Here is a 17,861-nt window from a genome sequence, read left to right as displayed (position 1 = left end):
ATTTATAAACTAGGCCTACCTCAAACCGTCAAAAAAAATATTCATACCCTTGATATAGCTAAGGAAAAAAAATAACCAGCTACAGTGGTTGCAGATGCCTCAATAAGCGCAAGCTACAACGAATAGTACCGATTACAGTACAAAGTGTACTGTCGCGGGCGGTTCCGCAGCCGAGCCTGATGCTGTGGTGCGACGCCACGCAGGCGAGCGCAGGCGCAGCGGGCGCACGTTATCAGCAGCGGGCGGGAGTCGCGGGCCGCGCGCGCCAGTCGCAGACATGGTGCAGGTGGCGCGCACACGCCGCGGGAGCGGGCCGCGCGACAAGGCCGCGGGCGAGGCGGCCGCCGGCGACGCGCTGGAGGCGGCCCTGGCGCAGCTCGGCCCCTTCGGCTTCTACCAGGGCTACGTGCTGGTGCTGCTGTGCATCCCCAACCTGCTGGCCTGCATGTACTCGCTCAACTATGTGTTCGTGGCCGACTCCGTGCCATTCCGGTCAGTACTAACTTTATGCTTATTTCATTTCATTTTGATCACAATGATTGTGAATTAGATTGTTTAATCCTTTCATTTTTTAAACAGCACAATTTGCTTAGTTTTAAATCAGTTTTTGCCCCAATGTTACCTGCGGTCTGAAAGTAAATTAATAATTATACCTAACTAAGCTGTGTTTGTTAATTAACTAAAAAATAATCCTAAGGTAAGATGAGCCACTACGCGCCTCTCGCCAGACATCTACTTTCACAATTGTAAAACATAAAGAGTTTCAGTTTAGCAACAACTGAGCACATTGCCCGACTGCCGCAGAGTCCACAAGTAGATGTCAGTAATGTAATCGCAGTCAGGGGGATACCTACCGGTGTAACAGGTCCAGCGGGTGATCATTAAATATTATTAACCTTTTATTTTTTTTTAACATTGTTATCCTGTTTCGTTTATTTTTCAAGAACTCTTCAAGAACACGAACAAGTATTTCAATATCTGACTCGTTTTGTTTTTTATTGCTTATTTTTAATTTTTCCTAGTGGACGTCGCACATGTTACGTTGGACGTTGCACATGACGTCTCACATTTGTATTTCTCTAAAAAACTTTCATATTACATTTGAGTCATCATCATCATCATCAACCTATCGCAGTCCACTGCTGGACATAGGCCTCTCCAAGTGCACGCCACTGAGATCGATTTTCGGCTTCTCGCATCCAGCTCCTGCCAGCCGTCTTGCGCAAGTCATCACTCCACCGTGCCTGAGGACGTCCTACACTACGTTTGCCGAGGCGCGGTCTCCACTCTAGAACTCGTTTACCCCAACGGTTATCGGTTCTTCGGCTAATATGGCCAGCCCACTTCAGCTTGCTGATTCGGTGGGCTATGTCGATGACCTTGGTTCTCTGACGGATTACCTCATTTCTGATGCGATCCCTCAGAGAAACGCCGAGCATAGCTCTTTCCATAGCCCGCTGAGCGACTTTAAACTTGTGGACCGTACCGTCAGTGTCCACGTTTCGGCTCCGTAAGTCATGACAGGTAGGACGCACTGATTGAAGACTTTTGTCTTTAGGCACTGTGGAATCGACGATGTTAGGACTCGACGTAGCTTCCCAAATGCAGCCCAACCCAACTGAATTCTCCTATTCACCTCGTCCTCAAAGTTGTTTCTACCTAACTGCAATGTCTGCCCGAGAGTACATACAGAGTGCTACATTTGAGTATGTAAGACCATAATGTAAGAGCAGTGGCAGCTCTACTGTCACTGTTTAACTCAGGCCGCTGCTGACACAGATGATGGTTTCGACATGCTTCAGACTACTCAATAACGAAATGTCGACATCGGCACAAAAATGATGAAGGCATTTTGAAACATTAATAGTTCCATATAAACATCAATTTATCGTTAGCATTCAGCAGTATCAACTGCGTCCCGTGGGAACTACTCCGCGCACCGGGACTAAAAGTAGCCTACCTCGATGAATGAGAACCGTGGATCAAATCTAGCTGGAAGAACTTATAGCATGAGGTCCATCAGCTCCTGAGATTAACGGCTTCAAGCAAGTGCTAGAACTTCTTGGGAAAACTAGCTAGATAGATACGCGGCCTTCGACAGGTCTGCGACATTCACTGCATAAGGAAGGTGGATGTTGTGGTTGGGGCGCAACTTGCCAAGCAGTGAACTGCGATACTGCTCATTTGTAGACATTGTGTTTGTAAACAAAGAATACGGCTCAGGGTTAGTACTGGGACCGTACCGTGATGATGCTGTCACTGCATACAGCTGCAACAAGACGGGCGAAATCTGGAGAAACGTGACATTTTACAACATAAGACTTCCATTACAGTACCACATGAATGCTGATAATATAATCTACATAATTAACATTGTAATCTGCTACCTGCGATTTTATTAGTGCCATCAGCGTGAGTCGCTTTGTATGAGAGTCGCGAGACAGCGGAGATGTCTGCCCAAGAGCAAGTCAGCCGCGAGCGCTATCTTATCGACAGATTGTTAGATAACCATCACCTGCGCGCTCTATACAGTACCATATAGCCTCGGATACATTCAAACAAACAATATGTCACTACTGCCAAAATAGAGTAGTTGTCCAAATATAGACGAACGTCATGACTAGGTGTTACTTGCGGTTTCACCCGCATCCTGACTGCCGATGAAACTGCCTCTTGCACTCGACGAATCGGTGACGTGCAACAAGTTCTACCTACTTTTTAAGTGATTAACTCCTTAATCAAATCAAATCAAAAATCGTTTATTCAAACTTGGCTGCAAAACAGCACTTTTTGAACGTCAGAAAACAAAAGACACCTCCCAAAACGCCTACCCTACCACTCAACTTCGCAACAAACTCCCGCAGGATATAATATGCAACCACCACATGCTAGCCAGCACCCATCATTTATGGCACTATAATATATTCCTCGCTTATAGTTCGAAAACCTATGTTACGATTGTCAGTTGGTGGTCGCCACAATGGACTGTCACATGCAGGTCGGCCACCGACGAGGACCTGGCAAGATCTGACAATAGTTGCGGGTAGGTGCCACACGCAAGCCGCTTCCAACTCATCCTGTTGTAAATCAATGGTTATCCCCTATATGTTCAGCAGTGGACGTCCAACGACACATGTGATGATTATGAAGAAATTCTACAAATGTGTTGCTTTCAATTACTTTGTGATTTATTTAGTTTTCTTCCGTGTGTCTGATGATAATAAAATGAATAGCACCCGTAATGCACGTAGCGCAGATAGTACAGGAATCCTTTGTTTAGTTACATCATCGCGGCTGTAGTAGACGGGCCGACTCGCGTGATTGTAAACATTATTGTCTGTGAAGAAGATGCTCATCATTTGTTTCACAGATAATTACCCGTGTCCACTCCACCGAGTGAGCGTTAGCACTCTACAAATAAAGAGGAACATTATCAAACAACAGTCACGTGCACATCTACATACGTCACAAATCATTAGCTTATCAATCAAATATCTGTTTGTAATCGGTTTGGGAATTTGTGCTAAAAGCTATTTTGAATATACAACAAATCTACGTGACGTTAAGAACGTAGGTAAAACAAGATTGTGAACTTCCCGGAAATATTTGGGGAAAGAAAATCATGTAAATGTTGGAGACGCATTTGATGAGGTGATGCTTAGATGCATGGTGCCGGAGTGCGAGCAGTCGCCGGCGCAGTTCGAGGACGAGGCGGCGCTGGCGCTGCTGCCGCCGGGCGCCTGCCAGCGCTACGCACCGCTCGCGCCCCACGCCGCCTGCGAGCGCGACGCCTTCCACCACAACCACACCATCGCCTGCGACGCCTTCGTCTACCAGAACCACGACACTATATTTGCTGAGGTATAAACGTACACGCTATGCACCGTGCACGATATTTACATTTTATTGTGGTATGGCTTCTCTCTTTATTAAAACTCAATACAAAAAACAGATTATCGTACTCGTCTGTGGTGAGGGTATAGGGATATAGAACGGAGCTCATAAAATATACCTCCCAATGTTGACTCTTCCTCTCAAGAGACATGTTCAATGACTTCGTAGTTGTTTGTTTTAGCGCTGTAAAATTGCAAATTAATGAAAAAAAGTCTTTTTTCAGTTCGACTTGGGATGTCGCGAGTGGATGCGCACGCTGGTGGGCACGGTGCGCAACGCGGCGCTGCCGGTGGCGCTGCTGCTCACCGGCTACGTCTCCGACACGTGAGTCAGCACCACACTGCCGCGCACTGCCTCACACTAGGCTGTCCTTAGCTGTGACTGCATACGTTGACGCCACTACGGCTTTACTATTTGTATGATGACACTCCACTGGGGTCAGTGCCGTCATGCCTATGGGTATCATTTTTTATTCATGATGATTATATGTGGTCAGGTTCGGGCGGCGCACCGCGTTCTGCGTGTTCTCGACGTGCGCGGCGGTGCTGGGCATCGTGAAGGCGTTCTCCGTCAACTACCAGATGTACCTCAGCATGGAGTTCCTCGAGGCCGCCCTCGGCTACGGCTTCAACAGCGCCGCATACGTTATGAGTAAGCCCACATTACCCACAATTGAGCACTCTTTTCAATTATTTATTTTACTGCCTTACTGTCATTGTCCCTGCAGCTTACCACTTTCTACAGACAGATTACCAGTCAGTATCCGTATCTCTCATCATCTCTTGGTTATCCATGTACCCACTGAAAGCATGGTCTTTGGTGAATGTGGTGAGAGCGTGTGTACAGATAAAGTTTGTCGCAGTGGTGGAGATCGCGCACCCGTCTCTGCGCGCGGTGTTCGCGTGCACGACGGGCATTGCTTACGGCGTGGGCGGCATGGTGTTCGCGTGGCTGGCGTGGAGCCTGCCCTACTGGCGCCACCTGCTGCTGCTCATCCACGCGCTGGCGCTGCTGCTGCCGCTCTACTGGCTGCTGCTGGACGAGAGCCCGCGCTGGCTGCACGCGCGCGCCGACGCGCCCGCCGCCGCCGCTGTCATCCGCAAAGCCGCCAGGTGGAACAAGGTAACGCTAACGAATATACGCCAACTCTGACGACTCCGACTTACCCAAAGGCTGGCGTATAGTATCTGGGTATAATAATATATAATTACTATAAGCGTATACACTCCCTTACGTAGTTCCTTATGTACTCTCGCTATAGACTTCCTTGATCTAGTATGGGGCTGGCCCACTATCACAGTTGGTACTGCGTAGGTGCTCGTGGACGAGGAGCTGATGCAGCGGCTGAGCGCGGAGAGCGCGGGCGCCAAGCCGCCGGCGCGCGGCGCGTGCGGCGCGGGCGGCGCGTGGCGCGACGTGCTGCGCTCGCGCGTGCTGCTGGTGCGGCTGGCCGTGTGCGGCTGGTGCTGGGCCGCCACCACCTTCGTGTACTACGGGCTCACCATCAACTCGGTGGCGCTGTCCGGCAACAAGTACACCAACTTCGCGCTCAACATGGCCATGGAGGTGGCCGCCTCTGTGCTCATCATGATGGCGCTCGAGCGCATCGGACGCAAACTCTGCATATTTCTTGCGTTCCTGCTATGCGGAGTCGCCTGCGTTTCACCATTTTTCATACGTAAGTTAATTAGGTACTTTGAAGTCCCTACCTCCTAAATAGACCTGAATACGTCTTTCTTGGTGTTCTGAGTAGACACCGCCTTCATAGTAGTCTCTACAATAGACTAATTTCGCATCGAATACTTAACAGATGATCTTCAAAATATAAAATTTAACTTGGAAAATGAATTATAGTCATCATTGCGCTCTGTGTGCATTTCAGTGAGTAAGGCAACTATTGAGAAGGGAATGGTTTCAGAGCACGGCGGCGCGTCGCTGGGGCTGTTCTTCGTGGGCAAGCTGGCCATCACGTTCGCGTTCAACTCGCTGTACGTGTACACGGCGGAGCTGTACCCCACGCACGCGCGCAGCTCCGCGCTGGCCGCCTGCTCGCTGGTCGGCCGCCTGGGCTCCGTGCTGGCGCCGCAGACACCGCTACTGGTCAGTACACTCTTTACTCGTTTGCCAACTAGGCCATACCATGCAACTAGGTAAATGTTTTTCATGAAACAAGTACCTAGTTTGCTTTTGTAACCTCCTTGTCCTAGTTACCAGGACTAATGTATGACTGTCAAAAATTAAAACTTTCCGAAACATACGAAAAATTACTATACTACATCCACAGAGCTATCGCGGCAAGCCTTGCTTAGCCGTTGCTCGATCGAGCCGTGCATGAGTTGTGCTGGTAGTTAGGTAAGATGAGCGCGTATCGTTGCAGAACATGTACGTGCAAGCGCTGCTGTACGGCGTGTGCAGCGGGTCGGCGGCGCTGCTGGTGCTGCTCATGCCGGAGACGCGGCACGCGCGCCTGCCGCAGCGCGTGGCGGACGCCGAGTGCCTGAGCAGCGCGCCCCCCATGTCGGCGCCCGCGCCCGCGCCCGCGGTGCCAAGCGTCCGACACCTCTCCGCCGACACCTAGCGACACAACACATCGACACTCCAGCTACTTACCACACGTTTTAATTAATATTGCCAAAATAAGAGTCCTTTGACTAAATAGTCATGTCAGAGTGTGCACTGCGTCTTCTGCAGTAGTGCATTAAGTACTTATTGTAGGTATGGCTGATCTCGACAGTTGTTAGGCTGCTAGCATAAGAATAACATTTTATAGTAACTTATTATTGATGTTTGTACTTAGGCTAATGTTTTGTAACTGTGATAAATTAATAATGTACTTACTTGAAATAAACAAACGTGCTTTGAACACAATTAGTGTTTCCTTTTCGCTGATTACTGCATGTGTTCAGACAAAGATAAATTACTTAATAAGTAAATATTGCGCTCTTCTGATATTAGTCGGTAAACACTGTTGTAAATACATACAACATTACATGACTAAGCAAATAGCAATTACATCCGTAATTACTTAAAGGTTTGTTTTCGTGCAAATGTAACTACATGGATTCTCAGCCACTTTATAATAAAATTATTTCGTAATACCTACTGCCTGAACTAAGTAAATCTCACTACTCTCAGAGCCGGGGTCGATAGTAAAATAGCTTAAGCAACAAAAATCAATTCATAATTTATTCGATGTCAAAAAAACCATATCAAAAATATACAAAACATTACATCTACTTACACATTACTCTAAGGATATGTACATGTGACGTGAGCAGCGAGCTCCACCTCCGAGTGACTTCGCCCCAGCAGACTCGACGTGCACCGAACACCAACCTATCTTACTGGCTTACAGCGTTACTATCGACAATAACTTCAAACCAGCATGTTCCTTCACTTCCTATCTAACTGCCAAGTTATACATAGAAAACATACATGTTCCGCAAGGGTAAGTACCCACCTATAAGGCTATACCGAAGGAACTGCGACCATCTGTCGTATGTTTCGAATGGCAGCCAGTTGGGCTTTAGCCCAAAGACCCAGGGTGAAAGTAAGTTGCGAGCACGGACCCTCCTGCAGGTGCAGTGCACAGTTGAGCGTCAACGTGTCTCGTCAGGCAGTCGCCAGCCAAGGTTGGTAAGATTCAAGCCAAAACATCCAGCTGTTAACCGAGCACTGAACTACGCAAAGTTCCGACTGCCCTCAGAGTACTTTCAGAAGCACTCACCAAATCTTTTCCCTAATAATACCTTACAAAAATCGGTGTAAAACTGACTCCATTTACATAATATATATACAAACCAGCATTTTTAGTGTTTCCGCTTCCATTCCGAAAGGATCATTATGGTGGGTACCTACATATTTATGTTGCCGCTATAACCATAGATTATACATAGTTACTATAACAACAAATACTGAAAGGTAGAAAACAATAAATATTTTAGCTGTGTTTTTTTTACACGGACCTTTCGTGCACGAGTCCGACTCGCACTTGGCCAGTTTTTTTTTAAATTCTCTACTGTACGCAAAAAAGAGTCAGTTCCACGCCACTAGATTACAATACATAGAAGCTACAAGACACCCTGTATAATGTTTATACTGCAACAGCGTACTATCTATCTAACTCAGTCTTAGATATGCCTATCACCGACTCTAAGTTATCACAACGACAACAACTCGTGGAGTCGTGGCCTGGTTACCAACGTGTCGTTATTATCTTAGTGTAACATCGCTACGCAGCGAACTGAGCGTCACACGCCGCGACACGCCTGCGACATACATACTGTATACTTACAACTATTCACCTATGCTCCACTAGGTACATGATATATCACAAATACGTATTACTTTGTTCTCTTTGTTTCTCCTGCATTATGTTACATAATTAATAACGGTAGTTGTTTCCTATGACGAGTCTTAACTGTGGCATAATTACGTGTCAAGCTTAGGCCGCGTTTCCACTGACGCGCAGCTGGGCGGAGAGGAGCGGAGAAGAGCGGTGAAAAGTGGTCAGTGTTTCCACTGAAGCGGAACTGGGCGGAGTGGGGCGGAGAGGAGCGATGAATAGCGGTGAGTGGTCAGTGAGCGGAGCAGAGCGGAGCATACTTTTGGAATCGCGCATTTTTGCACTTAGTTACACTCAATCTCTCGGAACCGCCCCCCTCCGCACCGCCCGTACCGCCCCGCTGTCCTCCGCTCTGCACCCCAATGCTCGCTGTCCTCCGCACTGCACCGCCTCGATGTATGAATCTCTGCTACACCCCGCTCGTACTGTTTCCATTGAAGCGGAGCGGAGATTTCAAGCATAGTCATTGGTCAATTTGTGCACCGCTAAGCTCCTCTCCGCCCAGCTCCGCGTCAGTGGAAACGCGGCCTTTTATTCACGTATACTACGCGCAGGTGCCACAGTTATTGACCTTAATAGAAATAACCATCTCACTGTCAGTAAAAGATACAAGTATTAGGGTACCTACAATGCTTAACATTTCACTAACTGAGACCTGAATCGAGAGTGTCTTCTTTTAAACAAATTGTTAATTCTTAGCATCAATTTCATGAGAGGATTTCTATTCAGATGAGATGGTTATTTATTATCCTGATGTTTTTGGACTCTACGTCACAATCTTACATCATTATTGGATCCTTGAAACTAGCATCTAAAGTGTACGATGTAACGAGTGTTTGAATGCGAGGCGGGCGAGGCGGTCAGGCGGGCACGTCGCGCTTGAGCGGGCGCAGCTCGGCGGCGTGCGGCGCGGGCGGCGCCAGCGGCGGCGGCTGCAGGCGCGCGTACACCAGGCGCAGCGCCGCCAGCGCCGCCAGCGTCAGCGCCGCCGTGCTGCCGAACGTGGCCACGGGCCCGCGCCGCGCGTACACCGCCGACACGAACACCGGGCCCAGCGCGCGCGACAGGCAGCCCGCGCCCGTCAGCACGCCCTGCCACACGCCCTGCGGTCGCGGCCCCAGCACCTTCGAGAATATCGTCTGGATGAGCGTCACGCCCAGCGAGTAGCCCACCGACACGCACGCGTAGCCCGCCAGGAACTGCGGCAGCGTGAGGCCCCGCGACTCCGCGCACCACGGCTGCGTCTCCTGCGGACACCCGCCGCCCGCCTCCGCCGCGCCACTGGGCGCCAGCGGCGGCGGGCCCGGGCCCCACGGGATGCACAGCACCGACGCCAGCCCCGTCAGCAGGAAGCCGCCCCACAGCAGCAGCGCGCTGCAACACACACGCGCTCCGTCACACACTCGTGCTCGCCGGCTGCGATGAACTACTGCTGGCAGCCAGCAAGCGCGACTTACCGCTCCTCGAAGACGCGCGTGAGCGGGCCGATGAGCGCGAAGGTGAGGCAGGCGAGCACGGCGCCGCCGCTCATCAGCGCGCCCATGTACTCCAGCGCCTGGCGCTTGCTCCACGCGAACTGGTCCATGGTCAGCATGGTGGCCAGCGTCTCCAGCAGCACGAAGTTGAACACCAGCACGAAGAAGGCCGCCACCAGCGTCCAGCTGCTCACCGGGTCCGGCTTCAAAGCTTTTAAAGCTTCCTTTTCTACAATCAAACATGACCATGGGAGTTTGGTCTCTCTCGTGGTTCTGAAATGTATGTAAGGACCTAAATGCATACGGCACGTTTTGTTGTGTCATCATAACAGAACATACCATAGACATTAGACATATGTAAAAATATGAACGTTTGGAAGTATTTAAGGATATGGGAGTGTGTCTCTTCGACCCAGAAACCACTTTTCAATAAGAGAAGCTTATATGTTCATCAGAATAACACATGTTCTAGGTACTTTTTATCCAGGTGCAGGAAGCAATTTCCTTGGATGAGAGGTAAAACCGTGAGCCAAATCTAGCACTAAATAAAGTAGAGGTTAAGCGTACATACCGTTGTCGGCGCCCTGCGCGATCATGGCCTCTCTGGCGGCGATCTTCCTCTCCTTGAAGCAGCACGGCAGGAAGAGCAGGAAGTTGAGGAAGCCGAGCACGGCGTTGATCCAGCCGGCGGCGGTGTACATGTCGAGGCGCAGCGGCGCGGACAGGTCGCCGGGCGGCGCGTAGGGCGCGCCGGGGCCCAGCGGCGCCGCGGCCGCCTGCAGCGCGGGGCCCACCACGAAGCCCAGCACCTGCGCCAGCGACACCACGGCCACGGCGCGCGTGCGCTCGCTCACCAGCGTCGCCGCCGACAGGTACGAGCGCGCCACCGCGATGTTCGCTGTCGCCGCAACACCATCACATTGATAGTCAGGTTCACCTCGACCAATGTTATTAAATAGCCTGATCGATTTTTTCTTGTTAACAAATATTTATTTTATAGAATTATTAAGAAACGGCGGCTAATCCACCTTCATTATCGGCCTTCTTCTAAGTAAACACATTAGGGTCGACTTTCAGTCTAACCAAATGCAGCTCCAGTCATCGTCATCGTTGACGCGGTCGGTTCGTGCAACCCTTTGCCGGCTATTTATTACCTTTGGTCACTTAATCTGGCTCGCGCTCTATTTTTACGTATACCTAATAAATTGCCGCCATGGTTCCGTTTTGTTTATTGATAACAAACGCTTTAGTAACCTTTCGCTGCCGTAAACAACGTAAAGAGCATATTTTGAAAGGTGTAGAGGCAACATACAGTGCGACAAGCAGACGCACCTGAGCTGACGCCGACGAGGAACCTGGCGAACACCATCCAGTACTTGGCGTAGGGGCGCGTGAGGTGCAGCTGCGCGTACAGCACGCTGGCCAGCACGAACAGCGCCAGTGTGGCCAGCAGCGGCGCGCGCGCCGAGCCCGCGCGGTTGGCCCACAGCCCCAGCAGCGGCGAGAACACCAGCTGCCCCAGCGGGTTGGCGCCCACCGCCAGCCCCAGCACTTCCTTCTGCGCGCCCGGCTCCAACTGCAACCGGCGCGGTCGCCATTTACACAATGCATATATCACTAGCTACCTACTAGCTGACTCTCGGTGTGATATAGGCTCGTGCGCGGCTTCTTACCCCGGATGATCATATTAATAAATACATACAATAATCGCAGTTCATACATACTACTTTTTGATAATGTTGTTTCTACGCGCAATGCTCATTATGATGTTGGTTCACCAGGCAGGCAAGCCAAACAAAATACGGCTTTGGTTATACCTATGTTATGTACTGTATGCTTTCGTGAGAAACTTGATTGAATCAATGAAAATACATCGAAGTTTGGCAGCAGCACGCACTGGGTGTGTGTGGCTGATGGCGCGGGGACGGGCGGAGCGTCGGCCGCGTGCCTCTCAATAACGACTATTTTTAGCCTTCATTCCTTCACACATCGGCTTCGCGACGCTTATCAAGTTAAAGACTGCTGTCCACAGCTCTCCCGCGGCCGCATCATGACGCCACTACTGACATCAGCGCAACACTTACTGTTGCCTTCACCACGACTGTAGCCACCACACATTGTGCCTACGCGCTTCGTTGTTCTGTGTGTTGTCTGTCAAGTGTGAGAAAACAGAGTGAATGGATATACTCCACCATGTATTTGAGTGAGAACAATTCAGAACGTATTTACGATTTAGTGTGCGTATTATATTATACGATTTAGTATGCGTGTGAGTGTGTGAGTGCGGCGCGGCGTCGGTCGCTGGCGCCCGTGCCTTGCACTGCGCTCACTGCCGTGACCGTGCCCGCTCATCACGAACACTGTCGCTTTCTCGATCTCCAACCAAACGACATTCCGTGCACATGGCTTAATATCATTTTAAAATACATTATATGATATGAACTGGGCCTAAAATCTACGGACTGGAGCGGCTGCCTCACACGCATACTCGCTACGGTGCTCGTTATCTGTAAGTAGGTTTAATTACCGATTAGTTCTAATAGACACTCGTTAGGTTAGTGTTTCTGACCGAAAAACATTTGGATTCATTCGTACAAAGTAACACTTCATTACTTCGCTGATCCACTTGCAGTCATCAGCTGAACCCTGTTAGACTGAAATCTGACCCCAACATAGATGGGAAAAGACCAGGCAAGTACAATCTGCGTGAAGGAGTGACCACGGTATCTTTACATAAATAGGTGCCACGGATACCTATTATAAATTTTTCCCTCAATCGAGCTAGTAAGTAAAGGGCAAAATATTCCAGTGAATGGCAATGTTATTATCAGCAACCCAAGCATGATAACAATGCGGTTATCTCAGGGCCGCGCCACGGAGCCGCGCACGCGCACTCATATTGGGTTACATTGTTCGTACCTACTTCTGAATAGTCATTCACTACTCATCCTCCATCCTGCGAGCCTTTTCCCAACTATGTTGGGGTCGGCTTCCAGGATGTAGCTGAGTACCAGTGCTTTACAAGGAGCGACTGCCCTATCTGACCCCCTCAACCTAGTTACCCAGGCAACCCAATACCCCTTGGTTAGACTGGTGTCAGTCTTACTGGCTTCTGACTAACCGTAACGACTGCCACGTCCAAGGATGTTCAATGATAGCCGGGAACTACAGTTTAACGTGCCATCTGAAACAATCATAAGTATCTAAGACCTAAGATATATACTTAGAAAGTACATACAAACATAGTTAATCACTACTACCTATCTATTATGTTCATCTTTCATTATAAGAGCGAAAAGTGTCTAGACTCACTCACCAGCCATCACGAAATCTTATGAATGCTACAAGCATTCGTCTTCTTGGGTATTCTTTGGAAAATATTAACGCTGACAAATATGGAGTTTAAAGCTGCTCTAAGTAGGCAGGTACTTCCTGTCGGGGCCGCGGGATTGTTCGAAAGAGTTAAAGCGGCCCTGGCACATAAAAGGTCTACGAAAGAACATTTTCATCCCACCATCTCGGAAAGAGTAGTTTTACCCTTTGATATCTGAGCGCAAAAGCCGTTTATATCCTCTAGAGCGGCAAAGTGATTGAATTTAGAACATCGTGTGCAATACTCCATTTGTGACAATCTTGATAAGACTTTTCAAACAAATACATATTAAACAAATAAAATACTGCCTAAAATAATTATTGAATTAATTAAGTAATTTTTATAATTGTTTTTACATAGATTTTTAACCTCGTTTCATTTTTAAACGGATTTTTCAAATAAATGAACTTTAATAGGCACTTCTTTTTAATTTGATACTCTTATGTGCGCGCCATTTTGTTTTTTTGCTTTTAGTGATTTCCTCGATGAGGTGGGATGAAAAGTTACGTGTTGCACTCGAGTGCAAAGATTTTTCACCTTGTGCTCTTTTGATTCCCTCGCTATCGCTCAGGATTCTAATTATTGAAACACTCGCTACGCTCGTGTTTCAATTTTAGAATCCTTCGCTTGCTCGGTCATCAAAATTGAGCCCGCGGTTAAAAAGCAACTTTGCACTCTTGTATAACAAGTAACTACCTATTATAGGTTTAATTCAGTAAGATTCTGACACTCCCTCACGCTGCTAACCCACAGCGGGGTGGGTCATTTGATGATTTCCCATAAAACAGTATTTACCTTGTTTTTATTATATAAAATAAAAAAATACCTATATTTTTAAAACACCACCATTTATTTTCTAAACGATACAGAGCAAGATAAAATAGCAGGTGAAAGTTTTTGTAGTACCGAAAGATTATCTTTTAATCTATAAACTTTAGTAAATACTGAGGAAACAGTGATTTTTGACAACGGTCAACAATTGAAGTTTAAAAATGTCGTTTGAATTCAATTCAATAATTCATTTGTTCCAAATTAAGTATACGGTCCATAATAAGGAAGACCTTTGCCCTGAACAAAACATGTATCTTGTCACTGTGCGTACGGTGCCGCCATAGTAGGTAAGTACTTACTGAGCACGGACATGTACGGATGAGGCAGGTACACATACAGCCACCAGCTTCCTGACAGTGCTCATGGTTTCGACTAGGTTGCCAATGTTGACATTAACGTTACCTACATCAAAACTATTAGCGCCGTCTGCAACATACAGGCGTCCTAATGCAGGCCCGTCCATAGCTACGCACACAGGTACTGTACCAGGTTCTGTATGGTTCCCGGAGACAATTATTGGCTTGGGACCGGAGGAACCTCGAAAACAGAATGTTTACTTTACGAGGCATAGACGAACCGCATCATTCTTAGAGAGTACACAACGGAGTATAAGCATAATCATAGGAAGAGTACAAGAGGGAGCAAATAAAAGAGGAGGTATATACCTAGGGAGAGTACATAACGGTGGTAAATTAAGGAAGTACGTTAAGGCACAGTTAAGGGAGTACATTACATAGACCTTTAGGGAAAACATTGTATAGGGTATGCATACGTACATAGTCGCAGATTAAGTACTTTAAACGGAAAACGAAATAAGAGTTATGTCCCACGTAAATGAATTGGGCATGCTCCATTGCCCTTTGTGGAGCCCCTGGGGCCCGATTCTCCTAATTTTACTTAAGCGCCATTCGATTGACGTTCGACTCGATTCGACTGATATCCAATCCCGAGTCGATTACGATTGAAGCGTATGTGGCATTCCGCTATTTTTTCTTTGAAATAAACGTTTTTATCCTTTTCTGTCATTCAACAATGAATCATTTTGTCTGCAAATGATTTACGATTGCAAAATGATTGTACAGCAAACTACCGTACAGACCAATATCATCAAAATAGCAGACCAATCGCACACCAATCAAATGTCAATCGAATAGTTATTTAAGGTATGTAGGGTGAGTGCTAGCTAGCATGTGGTGTATAAATTATTTTTACTGTATTTTCCTCTATGGTAATATACAAATTAAATTGTATACAAATGTACATATCAAACAATGTTTAAGGTTCTTCTAACCTAACAGACAGACATGTGTTGCTGGGGAGTTTGTTGCGCCACTTCTTCTTCCCAGCAAAAACACATAGGAAGTGGTGAAGGGTGGGCGTTTTGGGGGTTGTCTTTTGTAAATTTATTTTTTTGACGTTCGAAAAGTGCTGTTTTGCAGCCAAGTTTGAATAAATGACTTTTGATTTTGATTTTGATTTTGAATACGATTGGTCTTTTATTAGTAGCAGAATGCCCGATATGGTTAAAACTGCTATTACGATCATATTGCGATTCGATTTCTATTCGATTTTGACATTATTAACTTAGGAGAATCGGGGCCCTGATTACAAATTCAGTTTAAAAGAATGCATCTCTATCAATAACGTACCTACCTATTTGTTAGTGCAAACTTTGTTGTAAACGCTTTAATTTTTAATAGGTATTTGCCTTCATTTAAATCACATTAGAAGGTGATTGTGAACAGTGACTAAGTTTAAAGTATGTTGTAGGTATAATCGGTGCGCGGTACGTGACCTCACGCACTTTCTCTGAGAGTTAGAAAGACCTTGCGGTGGAATGTTACCTTGTCGAGGTAGGGCCACACTCCGGTCAGCACGATGCTGAAGCCCAGCGACATCTGGAACATGGTGAAGTAGATGACGTAGACGCTGCGCCAGCGCTCGCGCCGCTCCTGAGCCGACTCCAGCAGCGGCGCCGGAGCCTCGTCCGCCTCGGGCTCCTGCCGCACGCGCCCCGCCAGGCCCTTAAACCACTCCATATCGCAAGCACGCACTACGGCTCTACTCCAGAATCGCGTAAACCTTGCAACTTTACATACACTGAGTTTCGGAGATGACAGAGATACATTTCGTGAAACAACAAATGGCAAGCGTATGGAGCGCGCGACGAACACAAAGTAACGTAAACAAAGAAGCGCCGACGCTGTGGGGAGCGAGGCGTGTTGCGCAAGCGCTGCGCCGCCCGCGCCTCTCGCGACTGACGGACTGACCTCACTCGGCCGATGTCGTTCGTTGGCATCGTTTCCCTCCGCGTAATCTCCACTCTCCTCAACAACATATTGCTCTGCTGTTTTTAAATTACACACACATAAAAACACTTGTAAATAGACATTATCCTTGCCGTAGTATTCTGTAATCTGTGTCCTTACCTTTAATCTTTAAAAATGCTAAACTCATTATGATCAAATTAAGTAAGTACCTACCTAATTGGCGATAGGTTATCTATTTTCAGAGTTTCATAACTACCCAGACTGTCATTCATAATTACGTTACTAGTCAGATAGGTTTACGCAATCATAATGACACGGACAGTTTACCATGATAACACAGTGCCGGCAGTGGGCGGTCGCCCGGGCCACCGGATCTGGAGACTTGTGATTTTGGTCTATACGGTAGTTTGCTCTGCAATCATATTGCAATCGTAAATCATTTGCAGACAAAATGATTCATTATTGAATGACAAAAAAGGATAAAAACGTTTATTTCAAAGTAAAAAAATAGTGGAATGCCACATACGCTTCAATCGTGATTGAGTCGGGATTGGATCTCAGTCGAACGTGAATCGTATGTCGCTTAAGTAAAATTAAGAGAATCGGGACCCTGAGCGCTTATCGGCGGAATGAGGGATTTTGTTTTTCATCTTGTCCCAGCTGATGCCTAGAGCCGTAGACAGCGCTGATCTTGATTGATACGTTACTGGAAGTGGAAGTCACCTCCTATTAACACATTCACTGCGTTACGGCAAGTATTTGGCCGTATTTGACTCTCAGCCAGTGCGGTAGCTCGTTGTCCTTGTTTTGCGTACTGTGCGGGGGCGATTTATCTAAGTTCCCTTGCGCGTAGGAATGAGATAGTGATATTTTCAATATTGTTGCTTTTAATATAATAATATTGTACACTAACAATATACGGCAAAATAGTTGCCGTAACGCACAGTAAAATAATTATTTTCATTCAGTGCGGTACGGCGAATATCTTGCCGTACCCCCCCAACCCCGCACCACACCGCATGCGTCCGCGCGGCGGTTCAGTGTGCGCTAGTGCTGGCCGTAAGCAAGACAATATTAACGATATTTTTTGTGAAAAATATTACGCGGTTCTGCTACAATGAGACGTTCACATAAAAAACTGGATTTGAGTAGAGAGAGAGAGGGGAAATCATCATCTTGATGCCAAAGATGTCAAGTGTGAAAATAATTCAGTGGAATAACTACCTACTTACTAAGTTTCATACACGTCCTTTAATAGTTTTTAGTTTTTTTTAAATTGGTCTGTTGGCGTAGTGGTTGTGAGTTCGATTCCCACACAAATCAAACATTCTTTGTCTAGTTGTCTTGGTCTGGGTGTATTTTCTAACTATACTATGCATTATATGTATTTGGGACTAGGTGGCGCTATAGTGTGATTGTGGTAGAATATAAATACATATTTATACATATTATATAATTAGGTTACAAAATTATGTTGATTTATATAATAATATAACACTGATAAATATGAATATTTTATCTACAATAAAAAATATTTTTAAACTATCGACTATCATTCCAGAAGTAAACCCCATCCCTAGCATTTTTTCACTTCTACGCTGTACGGCATATATATTGCCGCGAATGAAAGATTTTGAAAAATCTCTGTATCTTTCAAAGTATAACAGAGAACC

General features: G+C 47.0%; 2 protein-coding genes across 2 annotated transcripts; one reads left to right on the top strand and one right to left on the bottom strand.

The window, feature by feature from the left end:
- Window positions 1-209: 209 nt before the first annotated feature.
- On the top strand, window positions 210-6,762 carry LOC110382593 (organic cation transporter protein). The gene is made up of 8 exons (XM_049847519.2): window positions 210-492; window positions 3,663-3,861; window positions 4,118-4,218; window positions 4,391-4,545; window positions 4,757-5,016; window positions 5,209-5,572; window positions 5,813-5,994; window positions 6,272-6,762. Exons 1-8 carry the CDS (start codon window positions 278-280, stop codon window positions 6,470-6,472), a joined length of 1,677 nt encoding a protein of 558 aa, XP_049703476.2. The 5' UTR covers window positions 210-277; the 3' UTR covers window positions 6,473-6,762.
- Window positions 6,763-7,058: 296 nt separating this feature from the next.
- Window positions 7,059-16,207, bottom strand: LOC110382592 (major facilitator superfamily domain-containing protein 8). Its single transcript, XM_021343235.3, has 5 exons — window positions 15,763-16,207; window positions 11,047-11,290; window positions 10,286-10,612; window positions 9,697-9,943; window positions 7,059-9,613 (listed from the first exon to the last, which is right to left on the bottom strand). Exons 1-5 carry the CDS (start codon window positions 15,955-15,957, stop codon window positions 9,100-9,102), a joined length of 1,527 nt encoding a protein of 508 aa, XP_021198910.3. The 5' UTR covers window positions 15,958-16,207; the 3' UTR covers window positions 7,059-9,099.
- Window positions 16,208-17,861: the final 1,654 nt, after the last annotated feature.

The sequence above is a fragment of the Helicoverpa armigera genome, chromosome 7 (assembly GCF_030705265.1).
Source record: "Helicoverpa armigera isolate CAAS_96S chromosome 7, ASM3070526v1, whole genome shotgun sequence".
NCBI lineage: Eukaryota > Metazoa > Arthropoda > Insecta > Lepidoptera > Noctuidae > Helicoverpa > Helicoverpa armigera.
This window is presented reverse-complemented; position numbering and strand designations above follow the sequence as displayed.